Here is a 23272-nt window from a genome sequence, read left to right as displayed (position 1 = left end):
ATGTGTAAAACTGAAGTAACAGTTATACACAGGATATTATTTGTGATAAATTAAAACACACCTCTCAATTTTTACCCCTCCTAAGAAACTAACATTTTGTACTCAACAGTTTTATTATTTAACTAGATTTCTAATTGAGAACACATACCTCAGAATATGGTTAATAATTTATGAGATTAATAATTATTTCAATTGAACTTGTAACTGATTCAAAAACTTAATAATTTGAAAGTTATAAACAATTAAATTTTATCAGTATTTTTCCTATTACGGAGTTATACCACCGAGTTAGGATTAGTCTATAAAATTCGTATCCTATTACGGCGGTATTTTATTTCTTATTTTTTGGGTAAAAACTGAGTTACAAACGTGAAACAAGCTATTTAATTTAAAAATTTAAAAGTAGGGAAATGCTATAAGTTATTCATAAACAAACTTGAACGGCTTATTAATACGAAAAATTGCCTTTGTAAATATTAGTGTACTTAATTTTGTTGTTCCGCGTTTGTATGAAAACACCTGTCCTGTCGATGCCGTGACACAGACTGATTGATTTTGTTGTGTTACCAATGTGTTGTAGTTGCAAATGTCAGTTAAGTCGTGACGTAATAAATTTAGAATAACACATTTGCGTTATGATGTACTTACACTGAATAGAACAGGAATAAAACTAAGAAATATAAATACCACCGTAATTGGAAGCGATTTTGACTACCGCCGTATTAGGAGCTTTTACCTTAGGTGCGTGTATAATAGGTATGACTAGCTAAATACGAAGAAGATTTTAACTTAGCTTTTTCGATGATTCAAATAAAGAATATGTGTCAAGAAGACTTGCCAAATGCTAAAATAGCGAATTCTGCAAATGTAGTCAGGCATTCATTTTTGGCAGAATTTTAATTTATATTTTTTTTTTATTTCAATGCTATCGAAATTTTTAAAGGTGGCGGCGAAATGTTCGCCCGTAATTCTGAGAAGAAAGGTCGTGGAGACTCGAGCCACTTGTGTCCGTACATCATCCAACTTAGTGCCTCCTAATCAGTATGATATGCCATGGACCAAACGACTACAATTGCTCTACGTGGTAAGAGTATACTGGGAAACTATTCCTCTCTTCACGGTCACTGGTTTTGCGCTTGCCATTCTATTTTATTCGATCTACAATGCATGTGTCAATAAAGTAAGTGGTTTCTCACTGATATACTTACCTACTTCTTGCGATTGTTTTATGTTCTCATAGAAGTGATTAAAGATAGGCACTATAATTAGGTTTTAACACCGATTGTGTTCCCTTCAATGTTGTAAAAATTATTAATTGACATAAGTAGATACTTGTTCTACGAGTATTTATAAGGCATTTATAAGGCATTTGAATTAATTGTCGAAAAGGGAGTCTCATTTAGCAAAGTCATAATCATTGCTGGTTCCTCCTAAGAATGAACTATGGACCTTTGGCCGCGTCTATTAATAGCTAAGTCAGGTAATTTAACGAAGCGACTCCTGTCGGACCTTGGTAATGGGAAACGTGGGTCATGGTTACCTAAAGGTACCTACATTGCGTTGCCTATTAAAATTATTAATCTTACGTAGGTAGTTTTCGCTCACAGTTCGATGCTCATACGTTAAAGAAAAACATCGTGGTTGATATAAAACTAACGTTACTTATTCTGAAAAGGGTGTCATCGGCAGTATTGCGATAGGATGCGGATTATGTATATAACGCATGCTTTTTAATGCTCAACCTCCGTAGCATGGTACGCGCGACGCCGTTTTTATCGCAAGTTTCGCTTTTTATTACTACGTCAAACCGCTGACGCTCTCTTATAAATGAACGCTGTATTTCAGGTAGACACGGTATTCTCGACGCACAATCGTTTAAACATTTCTCGCACTATGGACCTTCGGAACCCAAGCGTTCACAAGATCTTCATCATAAATCAACGGTACCTACCATGGCCGGAAATGCAGGATGTGTTGGACAAGATGGTGGCCGCTGAAAAGAGGGCTTTAGTGCGCGCACAAACGTGCGCAGCTCCATAAGTTTCAAGAGGATTTAGGCTTAAGCTTTTCCTAAACTTCTTGGTATTCAAATGTCGGTCTGAAATTTGTTGTGTTCACAAGTTAGGTACCATTTCTTTCGCGCGCAAGAAACGTTTCGTCACCTACTTAAATGCAATCATGTATTGTTGATTGGATTTTTAAATAAACTTATTTGAGTTTGTAAATTTTAGTATTTCATAATTTTAAGTAAGATGGCGGCAAGTCCTTAAATAAAGACAAAAAAAAGTAAGATGGCGGCTGCTGATAAGAGATATCTGAGAGAGATATCAACTTAATAAAATCCAAACATGTAATATTTAAATTTAAACAGTTACATTCAAATAAACTTGATTTTGTTGATTCTCGTGGTTCTTGGCATAACTTTTAAAATGCTATTTTATTTTTTATTTATTTTATTTAAAAAGGAAAACCAACAGTTCAAACAAACAAACAAAAAAAAACTGCAAACAAATATCTAGGAACACATTTTCAAGGTTTTCGCATTCTATTCAGTGAATCAAACAAAGTATAAAAACTAATAAGAGCATTTATTGATATTAATTCTATGAGGATAAGTACATAATTTACAAAGGCACATACATTTAACCTATCATAGCTCAGTCGTCTCCATGTTTTTGGCGTTTTTCATCTGCTCCAATTGCTGATAAAAGTCGTATTTGGTTTGGTTAGTCTGTGGTTCCGTTTCGTTCGACTCTATGGAAGGGAAAGCCCCTGTGGTTATGAAATAAGGTTTTTCGTTTGATAAGTCTTGGTCTACTGCGTTTTCGTCAAGTGAGTCTCGTTCTGAATGACTCAATTGGTCGTCAGATTTGTACCAATCGTTTTCGTACGCGTGTAGCCATATAGGATTAGAGCCTTTCGTGCTGTGTTTGTTTGTGTTTGGGACTCTTCCGCCGGAACTGCGGATGGTCATGTCCGATTCGCCAGGTGTGGGTGAAGCTGCAAATAGATATAAGGTTATATGTGTGTATATCATTGGTCCAGCGTGATCTAACCAGATTTGTTCGGAGGTGAGAAACTCATCAATTAAGAGTAATAGGTATGTATATAGGTAAGCTAACATTTTAGGTGGTCAGATTTGAATGCAATTGGTCAAATTAGCTACTATTGCAGAACTTTGGCTAAATCTGGTCATGCTGTAAACTTATAAGAACAATTATTCGAGGCGAGAAACTTTAAGATTTTCGTCTCATCGATGAGGAGCCAAGGTACTTTCTTCTGTATTCTGCTCATGAATGTACGCACCAGATTGCCGGCGAATGAAAGCGTCATCAACTAAAATACATTATAGGAATAAAGCTTTATGATCTAGATCACACTTACAATAAGCAGTAGCAGTGGCAGCCTTCAGTCTCCGAATGTAATCAGCTCGTTGAGACAAGCACATCATCAGAGATAGCACCAGAAGTACAGCCAAGAAGAGAGTGGTCCACACCAACCAGAAGACCGTTTGGTTTGAAGAAAGAGTCTCCGCAGTGAGTGGCTGGTATTCCGCCGGCTGAGTGTCCAAGACATTGAACTCCTGGTGATTATAAATTTACGGCTTTTACCTTGAGAAAATAAGTCCTAAACACTGAATTCATCATTCATGACGTGAAACCGGGACAACGGGTTATCGCGCAATTAAAACGTCATGCTATGCCAGGCCATACTGGCTCCACTAGAACTTGAAGCTTATATTTGAATACTCGTTTACATTTGAATTTTAAGATTCTTAATAGAATACTAACGAGTCATTTGATGACGTGATATTCTTATTAATTTTTGATTAACCGTAAAGAAGATTCAGAGAAACAACTTCTTCGTAAAGTCAGAAAAACGTGGGTTAATGGATAATTAAAGAGCGAAGTAAATCACAATCAGAACAAGTACGAGTAATTACTTAGGTATATTATGGAGTGTTAAATAAATACAGTAGGTACATTCAGGAATTTACCTTGAATAATCCATCAAGTTGCTCAATATTTTTGTCAACGATCTTCAAAACCTGTTCCACTTCTAAGACCGAATGATCTTGACCATTCACAAGATGTAAATACAAATCAGTTTTAGTGTTATCCACGGAGCCATCTTTATTTTCATGTACTCTCATATCGTCTATATTGACTACGGATTCCGTTACACGTGCGAGGCGGTCTCGGAATAAGTGGATGCGTTCCCTGATTTCTGACGGGTGAGAGCGTAGAACGAAACGGACGCGTTGGTCTTCGCGTAGTAGATATATGAAGACGTGCGCTTCGTCTTGCAAACCGCCTGTGTCGTTGGCCAATACCTGTGGAAAGTATAGTTTTGAAATTCAATTTATGAGTGCAGTATAGTAGTGTCTCATACGAGTATGCTAGAGTATATTTAGCTAGATCCCAATATATGAAGGGATCCTCTACCGACTGCTTCTTCTTCCTCCTGGCTTTAGTCCCGGTTGCATCCTCACCACTCCAGAGAGGAGCCCGGAGTATGCTTTTGACCATGGCTCCTGTATTGGGTGAGTCGGGTTTGTAACCTGTGCCTTTCTGCATGATAGAAAGATAACTATGACGTAGTTGCGAAAGCAATTTACCATAAAATCTGTGCCTGTCATCAGCCGTATTTTACAAATTTTAGGTCTATTTTATTTTTAGGTCCACCGTAGTATCTAACCGTGGTATTTAAATCCTTGAAAAATATATGAAACTTAACCTAAACTTTAACTTAAAGACTTACCTTAAAATCAAAATATCCCTTCATGCCCTTCTGAGGGTCGAAGTTGAGCGCCACGGCGCCGCTGTCCACGTCCACGAGGAACGGCGCCACGGCCAGGTGCTCCAGCCCTTCCGCCAGCGTCTCCTTCACCTCGCCCAGCAGGTAATAGCTGATTTTAGCGTTGTCCCCTTCATCCAAATCGATGGCCTGTGGAAGAAAATTTTTGTGATAGAATGGTCATAGCATATAATGAAATAAACTTCTTTTAAACTTAACTTCTTTGTGTACGGCAGGAAGAATATTATAATTTAAGAAATTATTTGCACGGTTGTAAAAATCTAATGAGTTTCATATAGTTTTAACTATCAAAGGTGTTTATAAAAAAAATGGCCTTGCTTGAAGAATTTATAATAAACACCTTTGATGAAAGAAGCAATCTTTAGAAAGATTGGATGACCGAAAATCAGATGAATTAATTAATAAATTCGTGAAAAGGACAGGACGAATTCGTGAAAAGGAAGTGTTTAATAAAAATAAAATGATAAAACAAATTAGAAGAAACCAATGTACTGTCAATCCAATGCAAAGAAAGCGGTGAAGAAGGCATCAAACATTGCAGTGACTGGAGTAAAACGATAGATTTACCCAATATACTTACTTTGACATGCATAAACTCGATTCCAAAATCAGCTTCAGTAGTAACGCCCCCGGTAAAGATCTTGCGAGTGAATTTCGGCGGGTTGTCGTTTATGTCGGTGACCGTCACTTTGACGGCCAAAGTACTGAGGGAGTCTACTTCTGGCTCGTACTTGGGCGTCGCCACGCAATCTTCGGACGCTAGTATCGTTAGGAGGTATTCAGATTTTTGCTCGCGATCCAAGGGTTTCGTTGTAGATAATCTGCAATTGTAGGCTTGTATAAAAATTTGATTACCTGACATTTGAGTAAAGTACATAACTTGGCGATTTTTTTAAAAATAATATTACGTACACACGATTGTTTACAAATTACATTAATAAATTGGTAATAATCTATACATATAATAAAACAGTAAAAATATTTTGTCTGTAGGTACATTTAGTATTTTTGACTGAAATGGATAGGGCGACACTTAGAATGAATAATAGAAAGCAAAAATATTTTTTTTTAATTTCTTGTCTGTCTGTTTGTTGTTGTCTGTGAAAATTGTATGGCATAAGGTTTAACTAAAATAAAAACTGGTGTATATTTTTATCTCAATACGTTATTTAAAACTCGAGATTTACATAAAAAGATAAAGAAAAAAAACTTACAAATGCGTGCTTCTATGTAGCTCAAAGGCGACGTCTTCATTCCCTTTCACGATATAATAACAGACTGGCAACACCGGCTCATCTCCTCTGTCAATCTCATCTCTTTCCACTACACTAGGAAGATATACAGAATATTCTAAAGAATTCTCAGTGACGTTTAAATTTAGATGTTTTTCCGGGAATCGGGGTTTGTAGCTGTCGACGTTTTGAACGTATACTGTTAGGTCGAGGTCTGAACTTAGAGGCGTTGGTAGGCCGAGATCGTACGCTTCGATTCTGAGCTGTAAACGAATGTGTAATTAAGTTTTATTTAGTTTAAAAAAGTAGGTAGTAAATTGATAATAGTACAATTTTCTGCACGACGAAAGTGGTCTATGTAGAAAAACGGTGGCTAGGGTGAAGTGGGAATGGGTTGGCCACGTTATTAGAACAAGTGGTTTTACATAGTTACCACTTGAATTCCCACGGACAGAAAGAGGAGGCCGAGAGGCGGCCATTGATTCCATAGTGACATAGTACCCGCCCCCGGTACCAAGAAAAGCGCGACGCCGTTTTTATTGCGTGAAAAATTATCACTGTTTCACTTTTTATTATTATGTGAAACGGGACAGTGATAGTTTTTTAAGTAGGTAGGTATGTTTGCGTAATTTGTGGCTGTGTGCTCGTACCTGGTACGTGGTCTGCCGGTCGCGGTCCAGCGCGCGGGCGCTCCGCTGGTGCTGTGTGCTCGTACCTGGTACGTGGTCTGCCGGTCGCGGTCCAGCGCGCGGGCGCTCCGCTGGTGCTGTGTGCTCGTACCTGGTACGTGGTCAGCCGGTCGCGGTCCAGCGCGCGGGCGCTCCGCTGGTGCTGTGTGCTCGTACCTGGTACGTGGTCAGCCGGTCGCGGTCCAGCGCGCGGGCGCTCCGCTGGTGCTGTGTGCTCGTACCTGGTACGTGGTCTGCCGGTCGCGGTCCAGCGCGCGGGCGCTCCGCTGGTGCTGTGTGCTCGTACCTGGTACGTGGTCTGCCGGTCGCGGTCCAGCGCGCGGGCGCTCCGCTGGTGCTGTGTGCTCGTACCTGGTACGTGGTCTGCCGGTCGCGGTCCAGCGCGCGGGCGCTCCGCTGGTGCTGTGTGCTCGTACCTGGTACGTGGTCTGCCGGTCGCGGTCCAGCGCGCGGGCGCTCCGCTGGTGCTGTGTGCTCGTACCTGGTACGTGGTCTGCCGGTCGCGGTCCAGCGCGCGGGCGCTCCGCTGGTGCTGTGTGCTCGTACCTGGTACGTGGTCAGCCGGTCGCGGTCCAGCGCGCGGGCGCTCCGCTGGTGCTGTGTGCTCGTACCTGGTACGTGGTCAGCCGGTCGCGGTCCAGCGCGCGGGCGCTCCGCTGGTGCTGTGTGCTCGTACCTGGTACGTGGTCTGCCGGTCGCGGTCCAGCGCGCGGGCGCTCCGCTGGTGCTGTGTGCTCGTACCTGGTACGTGGTCTGCCGGTCGCGGTCCAGCGCGCGGGCGCTCCGCTGGTGCTGTGTGCTCGTACCTGGTACGTGGTCTGCCGGTCGCGGTCCAGCGCGCGGGCGCTCCGCTGGTGCTGTGTGCTCGTACCTGGTACGTGGTCTGCCGGTCGCGGTCCAGCGCGCGGGCGCTCCGCTGGTGCTGTGTGCTCGTACCTGGTACGTGGTCTGCCGGTCGCGGTCCAGCGCGCGGGCGCTCCGCTGGTGCTGTGTGCTCGTACCTGGTACGTGGTCTGCCGGTCGCGGTCCAGCGCGCGGGCGCTCCGCTGGTGCTGTGTGCTCGTACCTGGTACGTGGTCTGCCGGTCGCGGTCCAGCGCGCGGGCGCTCCGCAGCGCGCCGCTGGTGGCGTGTACGGAGAAGCTCCTCCAGCCGCCGCCCGCGTCCTGTCTCAGCCGGTAACGAACTGCGCCGTTGACGCCGATGTCCGCGTCTATAGCGCGGACAGTTACTACTAGCGTGCCCACTGTCGCGTTCTACAACAATTTGAATAGATGAATCTATATTAAACTCGTGTCTCGCCTCTAGACTCGTTCACTGCTCGCAGATTTTATGAGCTTCAATAAGATACCAGCTAATAGTCATTAGCAAGGTCGAGGGTAAATGGTTGTTGTTGTAACTTTATTGCATAAAACAAAATATATGGAAACATATATAAGAAGATTGTGAAACGGCAGATCTATCTGATAAAAAGATCTCTTCCAGTCAACCGGCATACACTACAAGATAATACACATACATAGTAGTAAATGGTCTTAAGCTCGCAGCAGTACCAACAGTAGGATTAAATATGTTGGACCTTTCAAATCAGGTTTCATAATCATTTCCTAACACAGGATCCTTGTAATTCCCCCGTGGTGGTTATATCAACAGTTCTCGTATTTAATGGGAAATTGCATTGATAGGAAATGATTTTTTCTTCTGAAATAACCTCTAATAGTAGGTACTACATTGGAGATCAATTCTTAGCGTTATACAGGGTGACATTTAAAACAACTGCATCCTTTTAAACATAGACTATACCCATGCTTCTGAGCCGTTTGAGCCTATTTTTATTTTAATTAAACGTCATCATTCTCACATTTAAAAAATCCTCAAAAACTACGTCACACGCATAAATACAGATGTCTTAAAAAATAAATTATTTTTCTAGTATCAAGATCAAGTAAAGTACAGAGTTGTCGAGATCGCTCAGCTGAATGAATTGTGTCGTTGACCTCTGAATCTTACGCGTCGCTTTTCCGCCGGCCGGGGTGATATGACGTATTTAGGAGCGTGGATTTTGATACTTTTATTTTTTTAGTACTTTCTGAAATATGAACCGATAATTTTTTTAACGTTTTTAAATATCCTTTAGATGAGTACACTTAACAGTAAAATTTATGCAGTTGAATTAAAAGTCACCCTGTAGATGTGATTGTGTTATGTTATGTTAATTCTAAGGACTCTGTGACGTCGAGTTGGTATAAGTAAAGAACTTTCAAATAAGCATGCAGCTTCTAGACATAGATGGCACTACTACACCTCTTCTCAATTCGCCTCGCACCGTGTAGGAGTTACACTTATCATTTATTACCGAGAAAAAGATCGTCTACAATTTTTTTTTAAATACGTACCTCAGGAACTTTTATGGTAACATTCTGGGGGGGATGAACGAACACGGGGGCGTGGTCATTGTAATCCGACACACATATTCTCAGTTCGCCTCGCACCGTGTTCGGAGGCACACCTAGATCTCTCGCTTCTACCAACAACGTGTAGTTCCCGAAGCGATCTTGAAGCGATTGCTTTGCGAACAGGCGGCCCGTGTTTGCGTCGCCGCCGACTTGGTCGAAGCGGAATAGATCTGTTTAGAATAATATCATTTATTTATTCCCATAATACTGCACAACATACATATCTAGCTGATTAACTAAAGCAATTATAATGCTGGTTCTGGCCCTCGTATCACGGGTAAGCAAAATGAAAAATTATTTATTTTAAAGTAGATAGGAAGTCTCTGTCTATGCCACAAGAGATATACACGTGACCATATGTATGTATATAGATAGGAATCGCAATTTTTTTAACATAAATCAGTATCATTTATAGCATTCACAATAAAATCGTATATGTATAATTGCAATTCTGTATTTACGTATTAAATTGAGTGGGGTGGCAGCGCTACTTAAACTGGTTCTCACCATGTCCCTTTCCGCCGACCAGGTGGAACTGAACCCTGCCGTTTGGTAAAGCCGGATCATCCGCGTCAGTAGCCGATAAGGACACGATGGGCTCTCGAGGGTTGTGGAACTCCGTGATGGTGGTACACTCTTCAGGAAGCTGCAGTATTGGCGGGTTGTCGTTAACGTCTTCTATGTACACTCTGTAAATTATTTTTAAATAATGTATTTATATTATTTATTTACATACATAAATAAATATGAAGTCTATTTTTGAAAGGGGTTAGGTGATGTGGTTTTGCCTAACCTAACAGACTGGTTAAGTGACTTTGGATGCCTCGATTTTAAAGATCAAATTAATGCTTAATTGTTTTTTGTATTCTTTTATAGAATACATATGTAAGTAAGGAATAGGTTCATAAATTTGGGATTCTTCTTTTAGGCGATGGGCTAGTCCTGACACTATTTGAATCTCAATTCGAAGCTAAACCCTACAATTAAGCTACACCCTAAGATTGACTGGAAGTGATTGTTTTAGCGATAAGTCCGCCTTTTTACCTCAATACCCATGTTTTTTTTTCTGTTTTTTTTTCTTATGGTGCAATAAAAAGTCTATCTATCTAAACAGCTGAGCGTGGCCTATCAGTTTTTTCAAGACTATTGGCTCTGTCTCGCAATGGATATAAACGTGATTATATGTAAGTATAATATAAAATACATGACTGAAAATGAAGTGAAAAACATAAGCAAAGCAATAGAGGGTGTTAATGGAAATCGGGACGAGCGAAAATGAGGGAGAAGGGCCACTTACACAATCTGCTTGAAAGCGTTGCGACTCTCTCCGCTGAGGAAGCCGAACTGATAGTTGTCCCAGGCTTCCACCACCAGGTTGTACACTGGCTGCGTCTCCCGGTCCAGAAACTCGGCTACTGTTAATGCCCCCGTCTCTGGGTTTATGAGGAACTTGCCCTGGAAACGATTTAATGCAATGATTTCTTGAATGGATAAAGATAGTAGCTTAATCATAGATTTTATAAGAAAAAATCGACTATCATCATTTTTTACAGGCTCGACGGCTATATGGTGGTCTATATCCCATGCGGGGTAGACAGAGCCAACAGTCCTAAAAATACTGATTGGCCACGTTCAGCTGTTTGGTTTAATGGTAGAATTGAGATTTTAAAATACTATTATTATACATACCTATTTATTTTTATGACCAATGTACCTAAACTTAGTTGGCAAATAAATGAATATGAAAATAAAAAAAAATAAAATCCATTTATTTCAGGCTACTGATAGGCCCATAATACAAGAGAAAATACAAAATAAAAAAGAAAAAGCCCTTAATTGTAAATATTTACCTGAGTAGACATCCTGTCTAAAAGATAAGAGATCTTCCCGTACTCTCCAGAATCCGCGTCTCTCGCCAGTATGTTCGCTATAACTGTTCCTGGTTCAACGTCCTCTCTCACTCGATACTCGAACGATGACGACTCGAATATCGGATTGTTGTCGTTTTCATCTAACACCTATGAATTAATTTTTATTTTTGTAATTGAAATGCAAGGTACAATTAATTTTAATGTGTACATGTTATAGTTAAAAATTGGGGGTACCACATAGAACTGATAGATTTAAGGCAAAGTTTAATTTTAACGAGAAATTAAGAAAAGAGAAGTTACTTTTGACCTAGTTAAGTTAGGCATATAATAGTTTAAGGCAGATGCAGCCATCGCCGGTTTTTATTAATACTATTGATTAAATTTCAATGAATTACAACTATTTACATTCAGTACGGTATAGTCTAAACCGTCATCATATGGCTACATCAAGATATGAATGCGTTTCAAGGATGTGACCTTCAGCAATTAAGAAGATTAAGCGATTAAGATTAAAATGAAATTCCTTTTACTGCACAGAAGAAAATGATTTAAATCAATTATATATACCTGTATAAATAAATCAGCGACGGAATACCTAGGCGGTACTCCACTATCAACCGCTTTCACAGTTAAATTGATCCACGGGTACAATTCGTGGTCTATGCGATTGGCCACTACTATCTCGCCTGTTGGGGCTTCCATGTGGATCATACCCAGAAGTTGTTCGGGACCTAAAATACGATAATTTAAAAGAATTGTGTATAAACTAAAAATAAATATAAAGTCGTCTAATTGCTGACGAGAAACAGCGAGAAACGATTATATTACTCGCTTCTCGCAGTTTCTCGTTCATCGTCGGAAAGAAGATTTGATAGTATTATCAGTAAAGGGCTATCTGCACCCTAAGAGTGTAAGATAATTACGTGGAAGAGAAGAAGTTAAAAGTTTAAACTACGTGGGTTTTCGGGTGGTTTTGACCGTTTTTATAGCTTGGTCGAGCGAGTCATTGTCGGCAGTATAAAGTGTCTTCTGACTTGTTATGTTACATGATATGACGAACGCTAATTTACAAATACTGCCTCTGTTGCGCTTATTTTAATTTTATTCTAAAGTAAAATTATTATTATAAAATTATGATAAAAAATTTATTTCTCTCTGAAAGCGAATCTCCTTCGCTTCATGGACAGTTAATCTGGATTATATGTTAAATAAGATCACTCAAAACCATCCTTACCCTCAACATAATACGTCATAGTCCTATTTTTATCCGCGTCATCGGCGATCACTGTCGCAATATGCGCGCCATTTTTCGAGTTCTCAGTCACTGAGGTCTTATAGTATGGTTTTCTGAATTTAGGATTATTGTCATTTTCGTCCTCTATAATAATAGTAAGAGTCGCCGTGGCGGTCTGTGCGGGACCACCGTCTATAGCGGCCATGTCTTCCACTGTTATTATTAGTTTGAGAGTTTCGATTTTTTCTCGGTCGAGTAATCTGTAAGTGATAAAAGGGGCAATTATCACAAGATTATATCTTTATATAACTATAAAAGATAAAAGAAGGTTTCTTAATCTAAGAACAGGCTTACTCCTGCACTTTGCGCAATCGCAATGATAGATATATAAGCTTTTGTAATTCAACAGTAAGAGATTTTAAAACGCATATGGCTACGCCAAGTTAGTATCATTCCAATCTGCTGATATGGACAAGGACAATATTTTAATTCATAATCAAAAAGTGGGGCACATTGGTCGTGGCGTAAAATGGTAGTTTCTCACCTTACAATTCTCAAAGTACCGTCAACAGAATTGAGATCCCATAGCGCCATATAATCGTACTCGGTAACAGGTACCTGTATTCCATCTTCATTTCTGGCAATGCTACCGGTACTGTCTATGGAATATCTCAGTACTGGTTGGTCGTCGGGGTCGTATGCCTCGGCGCGATAGATAACTGTGCCGACCTGATAACAGAAATTTGGTATATTGTTTGGTAAATATAAACATTTCTGACACGGAATTCTAACCCTATTTCAACCCCTTCAGTTTTCGCGTTATCAAAGGGAAGCTTTGAAAATGGTATCTTAGTAATAAATCTTCTTTCTCAATATAGTTTAACTTGTGTTCGGCCGCTTCGTCTACCTACACTTACGCGTTGGAAACGGAAGTTACTTTAATAAGAAGGAAGTAAGGTGTTAAACATTCTGAAATAAAGAAAATAAAACTCTGTGTGGTACTGAAACCACATTTAAAAAAATAATGATTCAGTGGTTTTTGGGCCTAAAGCGTAACTGAAAAGACTTATTTTCGTCTAGTTAGGAAAGATATTTTATGTGTTGCTGGCATTCGTTATAAAATACTGTAAGAGGTGTACTACTACCGTTGTATTATTGGCGTAAATAAATAAATAAATAAATTATCACGACTACCCTTTTAACTATAATAAGTTGGTTACTATTTATATATCCCGTATGTTATTTTTTTTTATATCGCTCTAAAACTCTATATTCTCAATTCTCACCTCAGTGTTTTCCTTTACGGTGACGGTCCCGGGTTCAACTAACACTGGCGGCTTATTGTTAACGTCTACAATAGTGATGTTCACGAGAACCGCCGCGCTCAGTTGCTGGTCGCCTATACCGCCATCTAATGCCACCTAGTGAAATTATACAAATGTGAAAGTGCGACAGATAAAAGTAACTTAAATTCAAAGTGGAATAAAAATACTCATTGAAGCTATGTTCAGTCGGGAAAAATTACCAAAATTTAGTATTTAGAATGAAACAGAGAGGAAAGCGATAAAATAATACTAATCATCATAATTTGATTGGAGATGGAAAGTAAAACGTCATTCGTGGTCACTTTTTAATTCGGATTTTTTTTGTGAGGGTAGACACATAAACATAATAGCAACAAATCATAAAGAATGAGCTAGTCCCTAATTAAATTCGAATTGTGTTTTAATTAATTTTGCGAATAAGCAAAATTTAAATTGGAAAAAAACATATTACATTAAATCCCAACACAACACTAACCACAGTCAGAGTATACCGGTTGCTCTTAGGGTTAGTCTTGTCCGGGTCCAAACTAGACCCGTTCGCCACCGACACGACCCCGGTGCGTGAATCTATCACGAACTTATCACTGGCCCCTCTCTGAATGCGGTACACGACGCGGTTGTTTGGCGATGAGCCGTCTGAGTCCCTTGCTTTCACCTGGGAAATAAAAAAAAAACAAACAATATTTTGAATTTAAGAACTCGAGAACTTAATAATTACAATGCAAATGAGATAGCGATAGATTGCTAGCTATCATCATCGATTTTTTTTAATTTGAGAATACATCCATATATATAGTCACGTCTATATCCCTTGCAGGGTAGACAGAGCCAAGAGTCTCGAAAAGACTGGAAGGCTACCTTCAGCTATATTGCTTCATGATGGAATATAGATTCAAATAGTGACAGGTTGCTAGCCCATCGCCGACAAGAGGAATCCCAAGTTATCCCTAAATTGCCTTTTACGACATACCTACATGGGAACAAGATGGAGTGGTCCTATTCTTTTTTTTTATTGGTGCCGGGAACCACACGGCACTTTAACGACATCTACGGGAAAGATATGAATTCTATTCTATAGTGCTGCGGCATTATATTATTGAGAACACATCCTCACTTCTAAGACACTGGTGCCACCAGGCATGTCCTCGGGGATGGACCTCTTGTACAGCATCTGCTGGAACAGCGGCGCGTGGTCGTTCACGTCCTGAACGTACACGGTGACGGGCACGGCGGACGACAGCGGGGGCGTGCCGAAATCACGCGCACGGACCTGGCAACATCGTTACCGTTTTAGCCAATCATAGTGTTGCCAACCGTAAAGTATCGTACTATATTTTAGTCATTTGTACTATATATTATAGAAAAGCAATATAGGACGAAAGATAGATACTATATTTTTATCGCTAATTCTATTGTCGCGCTTTTTTTTTAATTAACTGTGAATGGAACGCACCCGCAGCGCTGTAAAGGGAATTTTCGAACGAAATGTATTATGCCTAAAATTATTTTAAAAATAAATATAACCTTGATGTAAATGTAACCGCGAAAAGTAATAATAAATACTAATGGAAAAATAAAAATATGAGTGAAAATAGATGTGTACTAAATTTTTTTTCCTGAATTTCCCAAAAGTACTTTATTTTTTTGATAAAAAAAAATACTATTTTTCTTAAAAAAAGGTGGCCACCCTAGCCAATCACTAACTTTTGTTTGCAAAACTGTTGCCATGAGGATGATGACTGGCTTTTGACTGCGGCATCACCTTTGAGTTTGTTACCTCCTAATTATTCGTCAGTATTTTTTTTATTGACTACTTTTTTTATAAGTCGCAAACAGTAATTAATGGTTAATCATAAATTCCATGGAATGTACTCATACACTCGTGACTCGTACTTACTGTTCCAATGGAAACAGTCCTCCTTTACGGGATTATAGTGACCGATGTAAATTCTACACCAGGTCTGCAGTGCCGCTGTTTTGTTAGTAGAAAGAAATATATAACGATGTTTGATATTCATGAAAATGCCTTTTTTAATTTATGTTTTACTAACTTCTTTTGATAATACATTTTGTTCAAAAACTGTCAGTGCAAAGTATAAAAAAACTATATAACATTTGTAAAACTCACTGTCAAATGTATTGGCCTTATATTAGTATTGTCTCCAGGTAATTGCTCAAAATCTAGACCTTCAATGGGCGTGATGATACCCAAGTTAGGATCGATTGAGAAGTTGTTCTTATATTCTCCGCTAACGATTGAGTATTCTATGTGACTGTTCTTGGTTCCTGAAAAATATACATACATATAGCCATATCTATATCCCTTACGGGGTAGACAGAGCCAACAGTCTCGAAAAGACTGAAAGGCTACGTTCAGCTGAAAAAATGGAGAGAATCATCTTATGCAATAAATAACATAAGAGTGGGTGCTTTTTTCTAATCAAATAATAAGTGGCGCTTTGGATCTTCTTTCTTTCGTTTTGTTTTTTCATTATGAATGAAGATATAGTAAAATTAAAAAAATATTAAGTAGAAACATCGAAACATCGCTTTGCTATTCACAACCTCAATAAATAAACCATTAAGCATTAAAATAATAATTTCAAAGTTTTACCATTTAAATCAATATCCCTAGCTTCCAACACCAGCGGATTCTCGAACTGTTTCTCATTCTCCAGCAATCTAGCCTCGTATTTGTTAGCTAGAAACATCGGTGCGTTGTCATTCACGTCCTCAATGTTTACAACAAGTTGCACTGTGTTACGGTTGCCTCGCCCGAGGTCGTCTCTCGCCTCGACCGTGAGGTAGTGTTGGGAAATCAGTTCCCGGTCGAAACTACCACCGCCGGCTTGTTTTACGGTGATAACGCCTGATACTGGATTGAGGTATAATCTAGAAGAGAGAGATTTTTTTTTGTAGTTTCTCAATATATGTCATGATTATAACAATTAGCTTCTAACTCAAAGATTACTTTGCCAGCTATCTGAGTAAGGCCCATAGCACACGGCGTATTTTAAACGCGCAGGCGACGCGCGTATTACGAACGCGCGTTTTTGGCACCGTATACGCCGATTGTTGCGTTTGCATTGATGATACAAACGCGCGCATGAAGCGCGGTTGAAGCGATACAAACGCGGCGCGCATAAAGGAGCGGCCTGAGAGGGGGGAGGGGGTGCGCGTATACGTGCAGAAGAGGCGCGTTTCACGATCGCCCCGTGTGCTTAGGTTACAAAGTTGCGTCCGAATCGTTTGAAGTGCTTATACGCGCGTCTCCTGCGCGTCTTTTGCGCGTTTAAAATACGCTGTGTGCTATGGGCCTAACACTCCTAAATCTAGAAAGCCAGAACAAATAATTTACACGTTAATAAAAAAAGGACAGATTTACCAGAATATTATTATTACAATATAATATATGTATATAATATACTATTTGTCTAATGCTATACTATAACTTGGGTGTTTATCAGAGTAAACTGTTTTTTTTTAAACTTAACATTGGATATTTTTCATATTTTGTCTGAGTGCTCAAATGTACCAGTTTATTATGAGGAATAAAAGTGATTATGAAATTAGGTATAAACATAATATTTTTTCAAATCAAATAAAATAACAAATAATACTTACAAGTTGGCAATACTCCCACTAAGACTGGTATATCTTATTCCTCTTGTGCCATAATTATCTGAGTCTTGGTCTAAAGCCTGCACCCAAGCGACTGTAGTGCCAACACCACAGTTTTCAGGCACTGACACTGTATACAGGGATTCCGTAAACTCTGGGAAATTATCATTTTCATCCTTTATATGGACCATGATAGGGACCACACTGAAACAAAAAGTAAGTAACAAGTAATTTTGGATGGTGTAAGTAGATACAACAAGCCAGCAAAAGTATGCTCTTAGCTCATATAGATTATATTTTATTATATTATTAGTCATAAATTACTTAAATGGTATTTTTGGAGTAGAGGTTCCTGTTTTAAAGTGGTCCTGGAAGAGTCAGGTAGTAACAAACATGTTATATTTACCTCATTTTGGGATCTTTGGCAGTAATTTCTTTGGCGACTAGACTAAAATTCATGACAGTGACCTTCTCATAGTCTAAAAACGAAGGGTCATTCACTCTTATGAGAAAGGATGCTTCATTGATGCCTTTGAATGGAGTCACATCGAAGACACCATCGTCTCCTCTTAGGTACAGCTCAAAGGTCCCATTTTTGCCCTGATGATTGACATAATTTACTTATAATTATTAGGTGTTACGTAGATTATTTATTGTGTGGTGCAGCATTCAGACAATATTTTTTATAAACAAATTAGGTATGACATTTGGTACTGAGATAGATAACACTATCAGACAATTTTATACATGGAAATCTACATGAGACTTCGTCACAAATAAACAAATGTTAGTCAGAGATAAATAAACACTATTTTAACAAATACCTGATCATAATCAAAGACTTCTGGAATGGCATCCTGCAAAAAGGTGATGGGAGTGTTCTGTTGAGCATTTTCCAGTACTTCTCCCACGTAGCGGTCACTGCGAAACTTCGGCGTTTCATCATTAACATCTGTCACAATAACTGTCACTTCTGTTGTGGCACTAGGCAGAGGTGAGACACTCCGGGATTCCTCTGTAGCCTGAAAATGACATGCTATGTGATTGATGCACATTGACCGGGATTCTAACACGGGACATCTGGTGTCACAGACAAGCACACCACAGAGGCTGTCAACTATTATGTATGCTATTGTAATATGTAAGCAGTTGTTTTATGTATTTAACTCTATGGCTCACATTTTCTATCAAAAAAATACTATCCTTACCAATATTTCCAAAATATAAGCTCCATTACTATTGTTGGGGTCCTCCCTGTCGAGTGAACTGACTGTGTAAACAACTCCAGAGCTGCTGTCAATATCAAAATGTTCTTCTCCACCCGATATGATGCTGTATGAAATGCGGTTGTTAATGCCTCTGTCCCCATCAATGGCACGTACTGTAGGAAAATGATTAATTTATTTCAAGCTGTCTTTGGTCTATAATCTAAATTATGTTAATTTACTGATAAAATTATCTTTAGTAAATGGAACTGAAATGATTGTTTTTTTTAATAAGTATCTAACATATTTAAAACAAAGACAAGTCAAAGGAGATAGTTTCTTCAGGAAGCCAGGAATTGAAGCTCAGCTATTGATTTCACTTAAAAATTTTAAAACAAAGTAAATATGTAACTAATTAAGAAAATACTTGGGTATATAGGTACAAACCTTGCAAAACTGAAGTTCCGACCGGCGCATCCTCACTTATTCTCGTAACAGGGCTCGCAACAACAAACTCTGGAGGCTGGTCTTCCTCGTCTTGGACTTTCACAAGTATTGCAGCAGTGCCTGTGTTCACTCTACCCTGGTTAGCCCGATCTACAGCCAAAACCCTCAGTTGATACAGAGATTTGCGTTCGTAATCTAAACGATTAGTGAGCCGAATCACCCCTTTTCCATTAATTGTTTGGACTGAGAAATTCTCCACGTCTCCGTCCAACTCTTGGAGATTGTACAAAACCTATGAATAATAAAAATATAGTAGGTAGGTATGTAAATAATAAAATCCTAAAACTTTTCATAAACATACAACCCAATGTTTACATTACAATTACAAACAAACTTGCTGGCCGTTACAGACAGAATTGTCAATCAAAGTCACGGCAATCAATGTTACAGTTAGGAAATTATTACCAGCTTAAATTGCCTCGTAGTAGGTACCTACCTACTACAAATATGTAATTTCTTAAAACGAAATATATTTTATGATTCTGATGGGGTGATTATGATTATCTGATAAAATTAATAAAAAGCGCAAGATAAAAAAATAAATAGCAAGTTAAATACAATAAAAAAAGAATTGGTAAAAGGTAGACACCACATCGGTTGGGTTGGCTAATTTATCTTCTAACTGGTAACATTTGCATCAAACGTCAGTCAAGATTAAACTTTCCGTTAGGCGCGAATTAAAGTCCTAAAAATGCGAAGTTGTTTTTATTCCCATATAAGTCAGATAGTTGAATGTTTTAAAGATCTAGTAACGGAATCATTAAATTTCAATTAATCTAAGGTATGGCTTGTATTGTATATCATCCAGCTTAATAAAATATGAAAGTTTATTTCCGAGAGTTTTTCTTACTTGACCGTAAGCTCCCTCGTCAAGGTCCGTCGCCTCAACAGTCGCTAGAATGCCCGGCGGTGAATTTTCTTTTACGGTGATTGCAGAAGGATATGGCTTGAATATGGGTTCGTTGTCATTTACATCTTCAACTAACAGCAAGAAACTTTGCGTGATAAAGTTCCCTTCTCCTAAATGTCCATCGGTCAATGTAAGAACAAATGAATATTCGTCTCGTACCTGAAAAATTATAAGTTATATAATCGCGCATTACCATTTTCTATAAATTTGCAGAATATTTTTTTACCTACTAAGAACTTTTTGTATGGAATTATTTAGGGTTTCTATATATATATATTTATTTAATATAAAGGCATCAGATTTTTATCGTATACCTAAATAGTTTGTAGTAAGCAGGTAATTTCAGTTGATGTAATTCTGTTATTAGAAAATCATACCACTTACCTCTCTATCTAATTCCTTAACTAAATAAATATTAGCTTCGTTGGACGAAATGGCTTCTAATCTTAAAATATCACTCCCCAGTTGGTCCTTGATCCCGAAAGTTAACGGATCTCCATCAGGATCGACGCCCCTCAGTCGGTATATTAAACTACCTGAAAATTGTATCCAAGTTTTCTACAAATTTAGTGATATTTTATCATTCTATGTATGTATACTATTTATGAAGCGGAAAAATGTGTTCTTTCTTTCTTGTTAAATCTAATTCTTTATTTATATCATTATTAACTAGGCAAGTAGTAGATTCCAGAAAAGGGATGGATTTATCTGTATAACCAAAGATTTGTCAGCTTAGTCACGTGCACTTCAAACTTAGTCTGACGCAGTGCATAATTCGAAAAGCTGATTCGATTAAATTCGAGTTGAACTCTTCCCAAGATTAGTTCATGCCGCCGTAGCGATATTTCTTTCCCGTATATTATTTTTCATAATTATATTGAATCAATGAAGATTTCACGACAATAAGGTTGAAGATCATTAATTTGAAAAATATTTTTTTTGCCGTGTATATTGTCATTATTTATATCTGTTTTTACGAGAATTTGGGAGCAATGGGTGCATTTCCGACAGCCGGAAATTACCGATTCACGTCATCAGTAGGGGGAAACTTTGAGGGGAACTAACCAAACCGAGGGGTTTCCAAGGTAACCACACCACAACAGAAGCCATGCAACTTGTAACCAATCCATGTAGGTAGAGATAAGTATAATACCTATAGAACAATTGCGTGTTATAACCACTTATCAGTAAGTAATGATTGTGTAGTAGGCTCGGAAAATCGAATTAGCTTTTAAACAGGCCTTCTTCTTAATTGGCTTTACTGACAAAGGTTCATCAGGTCACTATGTACTTTACCCTCCACTTAAGGAGAGCATGCGTATTACAACTGCCCATCTATAAAAGTATGTGTAAACCTACATAACAGCGTGGTGTCATTGGATTACTTTTTATTATAAGGCTTCGCCGGTATAGCTATTATTGGCTTTAGTATGCAGTTTAATTTTAGTTCATATTGTAATTAGAATAATTAAATGAATCTTACCAATCGGAGTTTCAACACCTTCTTTCAATCTCACAACAATCTCTGACTGTCCATCTATGAGGAAACGTGGTGGTCTGTTCGCTGTAGCTATCTGGAGTAGTAGAAACCAGACGAATCCGGACAAAACCGGTTTCAGGCGAACCCGCGCTCTGCATTGCACCCTCGGGCGCATGGTTGATCACCTGGCACATTGGACCCAATTTTCCGAATGCATTTTCTCATTTCTCAGATCTCACCGTGGGAACATCTCACGCTGCAGTGAAAGTGTAAACGCTAGATCCAGTGTCGTTTACGTGCCGATGAATTCGCGCCTGCAAAGAGACAGGTGTTATATTGTTTTGTCGATTTTGAAAGGCCGTCTGAACTCGATAACTGTAGTAAAGAAGCGAAAATAATCGGAAGTACGTGCTTGGCGTATTTATCGACGTTGATTCGATTCAGAAGTCTTGAATATAGACGTCAATGTCGAGAAAGCCCTTATAAATAAAAGTACCTACCTACTTACTTCTTATATTTTATTCTTCGTTTTAAATAACAATGTACAGTAATATAAGCGATTTTAGTATGGTTTTAATTTCCTACTTTTAAAAATGAAACAAATATTTTTAGTTTTTAACCAAATTTAATTCAAGTACGTAGGTATGTGGAGTGGGTTACGTAGGCTTATTAGCGCGTATCAGAAAGAGGCTGCGGCGGCTAAATGCGCTGTCTCATGTGCTCACCGCCTTAACGATCATCATTTTCTTAAAATAAACGTTCCTAATTTTTATGAGACTCGTTACATACAAGTCGCGACATAACGAACAGAAAAAAGAAACAATAATATTCTCAGCAAAACCGCTTCAATATTTTTTTTCCTAAATCAGAACAAACTTAATGTCTGCTTACCTATTACAGTTTGTACAAAACATTTTTAGCAGCAAGAATCGGCTAAAGATATATTTGGCAAAGTTTCTAGTAAATTTACTTGCCTGACTTACACCAAATCGTTATAAATAAGATTTACAGCATCGAAATGTTTTGCAAACTGCTTTTTAGTAAAACCTATTGCGAAAATGTTAAAGGTTACCTACCTACCTTTTTTTCTCACGATAGAAACTCAGCTATTTTTATATGTTATATTATTATAACAACCCTATGTTATAATGTGGAAAATAAATATATATTTTACAAGAGTTCATTGAAACGAACACATAAGTGAATGTTACATCAAAAATGTTTTAATTAGGTTCATTCGCACGAATTGTGAAACAATTGACAATTACATAAAAACAATTACAAATGACCTCCCATGGTTTGGCGGATGTGTAATGTAGAACCATATAGGGATGTTCATTCAAACCAGTCCATATCTTTCTTGCAATGTCGTAAAAGTCGACTAAGGCAGTCTTTCACTTAGTGCAACAATGATCAAAATTGAGTTAGGTTCCCCTTGCTATGAGTAGCCCTAGGACATACTTCTAGATCATAGTAACAAGCGAACTCCGAGCCTTCAGATAACACGCAACTTGCCCCCGTAGCATAACACGCGCGACGTCGTTTTTATCGCACGAAAACTATCCCTGTTACGCTTTTTATTATAACGCCTTGATGATTATTATAGCGAAGTAAAAGCGTGACGCACAGGGTAGCACATCTTCAAATGCTACCTTGGCCATGTGAGTATGAATGCATCTTTTGTGAGTTATGTAGGTACATTAGTTTGATAGCTAACCGATGCTTTGACAGTGAGAAAACCATCTCATTCAGGCAAATATACATATGTGTAATCATGGCGGTTTCCTTGCGAAGTTGTGATCGTCAGACGAGAGTAGCTTTGTCTGAAATCAGTACTTATCACAATTAGACTTACTCAATCCAGGATCATGATCATAGAGAGGTGAGGACGCAACATGGATGTCACGAGGATGATGATATCATGA

General features: G+C 38.7%; 2 protein-coding genes across 2 annotated transcripts; one reads left to right on the top strand and one right to left on the bottom strand.

Moving 5' to 3' along the window:
- LOC106130845 (uncharacterized) lies at positions 1-2040 on the top strand. Its single transcript, XM_060947741.1, has 3 exons — positions 1-15; positions 944-1180; positions 1846-2040. Exons 1-3 carry the CDS (start codon positions 1-3, stop codon positions 2038-2040), a joined length of 447 nt encoding a protein of 148 aa, XP_060803724.1.
- Positions 2041-2571: 531 nt separating this feature from the next.
- Positions 2572-21522, bottom strand: LOC106130844 (cadherin-23). The gene is made up of 27 exons (XM_060947739.1): positions 21351-21522; positions 20252-20403; positions 19808-20026; positions 18898-19189; positions 18454-18626; positions 18070-18267; positions 17652-17845; positions 17249-17449; positions 16239-16516; positions 15753-15910; positions 14739-14894; positions 14100-14279; positions 13586-13720; positions 12844-13028; positions 12300-12559; positions 11633-11796; positions 11045-11212; positions 10492-10649; positions 9702-9883; positions 9135-9364; positions 7806-7994; positions 6033-6313; positions 5399-5639; positions 4762-4947; positions 3998-4333; positions 3385-3583; positions 2572-3000 (listed from the first exon to the last, which is right to left on the bottom strand). Exons 1-27 carry the CDS (start codon positions 21520-21522, stop codon positions 2651-2653), a joined length of 5637 nt encoding a protein of 1878 aa, XP_060803722.1. The 3' UTR covers positions 2572-2650.
- Positions 21523-23272: the final 1750 nt, after the last annotated feature.

The sequence above is a fragment of the Amyelois transitella genome, chromosome 14, assembly GCF_032362555.1.
Source record: "Amyelois transitella isolate CPQ chromosome 14, ilAmyTran1.1, whole genome shotgun sequence".
Classification (NCBI taxonomy): domain Eukaryota; kingdom Metazoa; phylum Arthropoda; class Insecta; order Lepidoptera; family Pyralidae; genus Amyelois; species Amyelois transitella.
The sequence above is the reverse complement of the archived record's forward strand: the minus strand, read 5'-3'. Positions and strand labels throughout refer to the sequence as shown.